An 8,715-nucleotide genomic window follows, 5' to 3' on the forward strand; every position below is an offset into this window, starting at 1 on the left:
TTTTAGAATGATTCCCTTGACTTAGTAAAAATTTACAATATTTAACTTGTGTTGCACATATCTATTTAATTTTGTTTCACTGTTTGATCTCAATGAAGATAATAATACATATTTAATTGTTTAATTCTTTTATTTGAAAATTTATCTTTTTAGATATTGTCATCATTTGCTTGACGCTTGACGCTATTTACAGGCGGGAATTTTTTCTTTGATCTATATTAGTCGTTATGATATTAATGCTGGACTAATTTATTAAATAATGAAAAAATAAACAAACCGCTATAAAATTAACCAATTAACAGACTTACACACAATTAACATGCTTTTTCATTTATAATATTTTATGCTCAAATAAAATAACGTCATTTCCCGTGATTTATACACTTTTACATTTTTATCTTTGATAAAAATATATAATTAATACAAAAAAAAAAAAAAAAAATACATAATAAAAAACAATTAATTTGAAAGGAAACACACTGTATACGAAATGTATATTATTTTTATTATTATTCTTATATAATTATATCAACACATTTCTTATCTAGAAAGATCTAATAATGTTTAGAAGACCGGCACTGACCAGGGCAGTAAATATGATACTATTGGCCGGTCTCTCGTAAATTCCGGTCAAACTAGACCGGGAGAGACCGGAGAATAGTACATCCCCGCACAATGGCTGAGTACCAGAGTATATCTCAATATACATAGGAATACCTTTTTATAGCAACAGTATTATTGCAAATTAATATGATGTATAAAATTAATGAAAAACAGATTTTGATTTCGATATTTTAACTTGATTCTTTACTTTCAGTTTACTTATAGCAATATACCACTTATAACAAGATTAAGCTTATAACAATATACCACTTATAACAATATACCGCTTACACCAATATACCACTAAAAACAATACACCGCTTATAACAACATACCACTTATAACAATATACAGCTAATAACAATATACCGCTTATAACAATATACCGCTTATAACAATATATACCGCTTATAACAATATACTGCTTATACCAATATACCGCTTATAACAATATACCGCTTATACCAATATACCGCTTATACCAATTTACCGCTTATAACAATATACCGCTTATACCAATATACCGCTTATAACAATATACCGCTTATAACAATATACCGCTCATAACATATATACTTATAACAATATACCGCTTATAACAATATACCGCTTATAACAATATACCGCTTATCGCTTATAACAATATACCACTTATAACAATATACTGCTTATAACAATATACCGCTTACACCAATATACCACTTCTAACAATATACCGCTTATAACAATATACAGCTTATAACAATTTACCGCTTATAAAAATATACCACTTACAACAATATACCACTTATAACAACATACCGCTTATAACAATATACCACAATATACCACTAATACATAAATTTTGCGGTCCCCGAGTATATATATATAAGCAAAGTTTACTGGTTATGCTTCAGAAAAGATAAAATCTCCCACAAGTCTGTCGTCTTCAAGTTATCTGATAAAAATCTTGTTGATATTGATGTTTGAATAATACATTTCATCATATCCTAATAAAAAATTTGACAGTTCACTTGATTGTGAACATATTTTCATTATTTTATCAATTATACATGTTTTGAATAATGACCCCCAAATGGCTGCCAGTTTTGTCAAGAGAGCTAATTATTGTAAAAATCTGAAACTATCTGTTATTATAGGTGAATTCAAGCATGGCAATGTACAGTAATATAACATATTATGCTGAACAGTGGCAGAAGATATCTGGGAATATTAGTCAACAGATTTATATTTTACAGGTAACTAGCCCTATATGTAAATTTTGCAAAATTGTGGAAGTTTTATTTTGTTGCTTTTCCCCTTTTTCGAAAATCTTATACTCACAAAAGCATTTGTTAACTGTTAGCTATAAAATGGTGCCCCATACTTTATCTCAATGTTGAATGATGCCCATACTTTATCTCAGTGTAAAATGATGCCCATACTTTATCTCAGTGTAAAATGGTGCCCCATACTTGATATTAGTGTAAAATGGTGCCTAATACTTCATCTCAATCAAAGTCTTCATTTCTCACCTGTTTAGTTTTAATTGCTCTCAAGGAATCTTTCATTTTCCAGATTTATTTAAGCATTGTTCCTACGGCATTTAATCATAACTTGAAATTAATGTTAAACACAATGCTGGGAAAATATATTTCAGAGTGGAGACCTTGCTGTAATAGACACGGAGGAAATTTCAAAATTGTATCAAGTATTCTCATTTCTGGACAATATGGCCTGCACTTGGCTAAACCTGGTGAAAGATGTAGATATGAACATGTTCACTAGCTTCAGTACTGAGGATGAACTAGAATATTATTTCTTAAACAGACAGTTCCAGGATAATGTCACCGTTGTGGCAGGTTTGTTATTCACTTTTAATGTTGCCTTAAAATGCCTAACTGACTACTAATACTGTTAACAAGGCGACACATCCGACTCAAGTTATAATTTCAAATACAAATGTATTTGTGTTTGTGAATGCAGAATAATAATTTCCACACATTAAATTTGTAAGTCTATCCATAAAGATGTCCGGGTTTTATTTGTCTAGAGCATAATTCAAAAACTGTTTGTTGTATCACCTTGAAACTAACTACATGTAGATGGATAAACATCTTTTTGTTTCTTGCTTAAGAATAATAAATCTATTGCATATAATTAGTCCCCTACCGGTTTAACCGGAGGGGACTTTAGGTTTACCCTCCGTCCGTCTGTCCGTCTGTCTGTCTGTCCGTCTGTCTGTCTGTCTGTCTGTCTGTCAGTCCGTCAGTCCGTCCGTCCACAAAACTGGATCCCGCGATAACGCAAAAAGTACTGAAAATATTTTCATGAAACTTGATATATGGATAGATGGCAGTATGGAGATTATGCACGTCTTTTTTTTTTCTTCCTATGTTGAAAATTCTGGTTGCTATGGCAACAAATAGTCTGAAAATATGGCAAATTTAACACATAAACTGGATCCAGTGATAACTCAAAAAGTACTGAAAATATTTTTATGAAACTTGAAATATGGGTAGATGGCAGTCTGGAGATTATGCACATCTTTTTCTTTTCTTCCTATGTTGAAAATTCTGGTTGCTATGGCAACAAATAGCCTGAATTTCAAGATTTCTGATTTAAATTTTTCAGCTTTTTCACTATATGTTCTTTATTTCTTAAGGTGTTTACTTCAAACTTTAAATATAAGTTTCTGGTCATCAACCACATCATATGTGACAAGGTTTATAACTCTAGCACAAAAAATATCAGTATTACCTCCCTTGAACTTAGATTTTTTAGGGGAAAAAATGTTGTCTTTTTTAAATAACTTCTTTATTTCCTAATGTATCTACTTCAAACTTCATATATATGTTTCTTATTATCACTCGACATTTTTGAGAAGGTTAAATACTCTAGCAAGACTATTTCCAGAATTATGTCCCCCTTTAACTTAGATTTTTTTAAATATTAACAAATAGTCTGAAAATATGGCAAATTAACATATAAACTGGATCCAGTGATAACTCAAAAAGTACTAAAAATATTTTTTATGAAACTTGAAATATGGGTAGATGGCAGTCTGGAGATTATGCACATCTTTTTCTTTTCTTCCTACGTTGAAAATTCTGGTTGCTATGGCAACAAATAGCCTGAATTTCAAGATTTGTGATTTAAATTTTTCAGCTTTTTTAACTATAAGTTCTTTTTTTCTTAAGGTGTTTACTTAAAACTTTAAATATAAGTTTTTGGTCATCAACCACATCATATGTGACAAGGTTTACAACTCTAGCACAATAATTATCAGTTTTACCTCCCTTGAACTTGAAATGTTGTCTTTTTTAAATAACTTCTTTATTTCCTAATGTATCTACTTCAAACGTCATATATATGTTTCTTATTATCATTCAACATTTTTGAGAAGGTTAAATACTCTAGCAAGACTATTTCCAGAATTATGTCCCCCTTTAACTTAGATTTTTTTCGAGAAACTGGTATTTTCACTCCAACTTCTTCATTCCTTATAGGATTTACTTTAAAATCCCACATCGTAATAATATGACAAGGTTGTATAAACATAATTTCCTTACTAAGCATGGAAACTTAACACATTACTGTGATATAGACAAACTTATTTTATTATGTTTTGTGGTTGATATTTTCAAATACAGACTTCATCCTCAAATTCATTATAAATGGCAATACACAGGAGTGTATGACAATTAAAGAACTTTTTGAGGGACCGGTAGGGGACTACTGTATTGCCCGCAATACTATCAAATGCTAAAATGTTGGAGTTATTATGTTTATGTGCTTGAACATGTAACACACCTTAAAATTGTATAATTTTGTTGGTAAGTGTATAATTTGGAGCCCTTGGATATTTTTTTAAATTTTTTTTTGTACAGAGCATATCTCAACAAGGAATGGAAACTTAAACTTTATAGATAAGCAAATTTTAAATGAGGCATAACTCGGGAACAATAACTCTCTTTTGCTTAAGCAATTTGCCTGCAATTTTGAAACTTCATATATGATATATGAATAGATATTATTACAAAAATATAGTACACACGAATCACAACTCTTTTTTTGCATAATTTTGGTTTAATAACTCTTTGTATTTTTTTTATATTACTTTTTACTGTTGCATAATTCAAAAGTTATAAGTGTTATGAAACTTAATTGGTGGATAAATCTCATAAAGAAGTGAAAAAGAACTACAACTTTATTTTGTATAATGTTGGAGTTATTGCTCTTTGTTATTTTTCATACTTAATTATTTTGTCTAGAGCATGTGATGTAATGTTTATAATACCTTATAAAGCAGTATAATTTCTTAATGTTTTATATACATGTATATATTTTTATCATTAATAACTGATAACATATTTTTATTGTTATATTTCAGGGCTGGTTTTCGAGAAGTTAAATGATCCCATGTACACACTACCGTGGCATGTCCACTATAAGATCAGACAAAACGCAACATTAAATCCGGAAACCAACATAATTAGACCACCATTCTGGTACCTGAGCAGTGGTTCAAATAATTTACTCTACTATGACTTTGGTTTTGTGTGGATACAGGTGAAAGATATTTATTTTGTCATAGTTTTTAACCTAAACTGTGCGCAATTCATGTTAAAAACATACATTGCTACTGATTGAAATTTCAATGAAGAATCTCCAATTAGAGACCAGTTGTCTGGCCAGAGTTTATAGATATGCAGTCTGGCCTGTTATTTGTAGATAGTTTTCATGTGACGTCTTGACTTCCCATCATCCGTTGCGCAGTCTACCGTGGCCACCATTTTGATTGGCAAACAATACAGTTCAATGGACCTATATGTAAACAATCTAAATTTAGAACAGAAATGGTAATTTCTTGTTCGGTTAATGGTTGCAGTAATCGTGCAAACCAAAGGTGTAGCTTGGGATTTTATTCAATTCCGTCTGTCAGATAAAATGAAGGAGAATTTACGAAGACGAATACTGTGGATTTCTAACATAAGTCAAAAAGATGCACCGACGAAGTTTTCTAAAATTTGCTCCAATCATTTCCTGAAAGGTTTGTCAAATCATATAAAATAATATATGAAGCTTCGTGTTATTTATTTCTGCTAATATAAAATTATTGAATAAAAAAAGGAAATGTAAGGTAAATCTGGAGCGATATGTACATACAACAGTTGGCCCAACGTGCCGTCATCACCGACATCAACAATTCTGTCTTACATTAAATAATAGATCCAGATGCATATGAAAACCTATTTCTCATGTTATTTTTGAAACTAAATTTTTGAATATGTGACTGTTTCAGGAAAACCTGCACCTATGTATCATCACTCAGATCCTACGCTTAATTTAGATGGTGCTATGACTCCAACAAAATCAGTGTTGAAGAAAAAAAAAAGATTGAAACGGATAGTAAAATGTAATTTAGAGTTCATTTATTTCAATTTAAATTTACAACACATTGTGACACACTGACATCGTAACATTGTCCAGCGAATCAGTAATTTTTGAATTCAATGAAGTAGAAACAGAGACATGTACATTTACTTGGAAAGGGAAAACAGAAGGCCCTGGGAAGTCTTTACAACCATGTAAGGAAAATGATCAAGAAACATAAAATGAATGAGATAGTAAAATTTAGAGGATATTTGTTTGTTTTGCATGTAAGATTGAAATATAATTTCACCGAGTAAACACCAGATGCAATATTTTCACAAGTGGCATAGCAACAAGTGAAAATAAAATAGCTGGTGTACCTTCACAATGAAATATATTTCAATCTTGTATGTACAGTAAACTTCACTTATAGCGAACACGGTTATAGCGAACTTCCGGTTATAAGGAACAATTTATTTTGGCCCGAATTTTGCCCTTCTTTATTTAATATAAAAATATACGGTTATAGCGAACACGGTTATAAGGAATTATCGCAATATAAGGAACTCATTTCTTAGTCCCAATTTAGTTAAAAGTGCATTAAATTACACTTTTACAACGAACTCCAAATATCGGCTATTCGTCAATATATCCCGCTTTGACAACTTTCGTTTTTATTGGCACGGAATAAAACTCGCGGAATGTACCGTTTATTGTTGTATGTTATTCAATATATGAAAATGAATTTGTATAGAAGTATGTAATAGTTTTCTATTTAAGATATGTTTAGCTTGAGTTCTTGTCACAAAGATAAAACGGTAATTCCTTTTATTCTATAATTTCTTTTCTTTAATAGTTTTGCTCGATTAAAATAATTATCGGTTTTCAACATAATCATGCATGCTTGCAAACATAATCCATATAAAACTTCAAAGTATGCTTGATTGAAATGAAAAGAAATTTTATGACTCTAGGTCGAATATTTTTGGACTACATGTGTCACAAGTTGAAAACTAAAAGTATTTTACTAAGTAAAGGGCAAGACCTTTACAAATACTGAATAAATCCACAAGCAAACCCCAAGGTGCATAAGAACACATGCTGACCAACATTTTTGTAAACTTTCAGGCCTACAAATCAAATACTTTTTAATGTATGCATGAATAAGTTGAAAATTGCAAATTTATACTACTGTAAGTCAAGGGCAATAACTCTAACAAAAATGAAAAAATCCGTATGCAAAGTCCCAGTTGCATAGCTTCACAGTGATGTTGATCATTTCCTAATTCCTGTAATTTAATTATGTTGATCATTATTCCTGTAAAGTTGGTTGATTCTAACTCAAGCAAATTCCAAAATTTACGCTTCCGGGTATTGTGTCTAAAAAAGAAATAAATGACTATTCTTAATCAAATGCTCTTAAAAATGGCGGATGATGTTTAACAATCAGTTCGTTATATGTAAATCTGTTCGCTATAAAAACTCCTGATACAAGGAACTAATTCGCTATATGCTTACAAGGAACTCCGGATATAAGGAACAGATTTTGAATGTCCCAATGAGTTCGTTATAAGCGGAGTTTACTGTAAAACAAATAAATTTTCGTTTTATTTCATGGTTTTTAAGTGATATTAAGTACTTTTTACTAATTTCGCCATGTAACGTCACGCATTCTCCCTTGTGACGTCATCACATCATGACGTCACATCATCAATTTTGAAGTATAGGTCTGTTACACTTATCTAATTTTGTTACATTTTTAACATTATGTATGATGACATCGACTTTATTTCCCTAAAGAAGCAAAATTTACGCATGACAGCATTTATTTCTGCCTGTTATTCCATTTAGTTTAATGATTTTCTTTTTATCTGCATTCAGATATATAGTCCGGCTACAGTGAAAATTATACTTTATAAATTTCACTAGTGCCCGTTTATCAGAATATAATCATATGATATATTACAATAAAACACTGGAAAGCATTAAATAATAATACTGAAATTCAGAGAGTGTTGTCGGAGAATGAGGCTTTAAAATCAGAACTGAACCTATTCTACATGTAGCAAGAAAGTTTCAAAGAAGATTATGAGAAAGTAAAATATTATACAGGCCTTCCAAATTATCTGACTTGGATGGTGGTTATGGATTTTGTGTCACCATTTCTTAATATGAAATAGAATATGTGTCTAAAAATGAGGCATTTGAGAGAGTGTTGCTCACTCTTATGAGACTGAAACATAATTTCCCATTGTAAGATTTGGCATATAGATTTAAGACTTCATCCTCCACACTATCAAGAATATTTACTTTGGTTATACATATTATGATTGTTAGAATGAAACATTTCATATATTGGCCAGAAAGAGAAGAACTGCAGACCACAATGCCTCTTGAGTTCCGCAAACATTTTGCTAGGAAAGCTTCTGTCATAATGGACTGCTTTGAATGGTATGACTAAATAACGAATATAAATTCATATTCGCGAATATGAACGGGAGTACCGAATATGAATATTATTTTCTTAAAATCAGCTCTTATGGGATTACTTACGTCAACACAGACTATTAATTACTTGTATCATATGTATTTTAATGAAAGAAAATAAATTCTGATCTTTTGGTTGTAGACCAAAAAGTTACCCGAATATGAACGAGAATGACGAACATGAACGTTACTATTTAAACAGTATATAAAATAGCTCACAAAAGTATAGATAGAGGATATTGAATGAGTGTAGTTTAATACTAAATTTAT

At 30.6% G+C, this 8,715-nt stretch overlaps 1 protein-coding gene across 1 annotated transcript; it reads left to right on the plus strand.

The window, feature by feature from the left end:
* The first annotated feature begins 1,754 nt into the window (after window positions 1–1,754).
* LOC132733715 (ATP-binding cassette sub-family A member 2-like) lies at window positions 1,755–5,235 on the plus strand. The gene is made up of 3 exons (XM_060720392.1): window positions 1,755–1,841; window positions 2,243–2,444; window positions 4,976–5,235. Exons 1-3 carry the CDS (start codon window positions 1,755–1,757, stop codon window positions 5,233–5,235), a joined length of 549 nt encoding a protein of 182 aa, XP_060576375.1.
* Window positions 5,236–8,715: the final 3,480 nt, after the last annotated feature.

This window comes from Ruditapes philippinarum, unplaced genomic scaffold, assembly GCF_026571515.1.
Source record: "Ruditapes philippinarum isolate M1 unplaced genomic scaffold, ASM2657151v2 ctg9821_1_1_1_1, whole genome shotgun sequence".
Taxonomy (NCBI): Eukaryota; Metazoa; Mollusca; class Bivalvia; order Venerida; family Veneridae; genus Ruditapes; species Ruditapes philippinarum.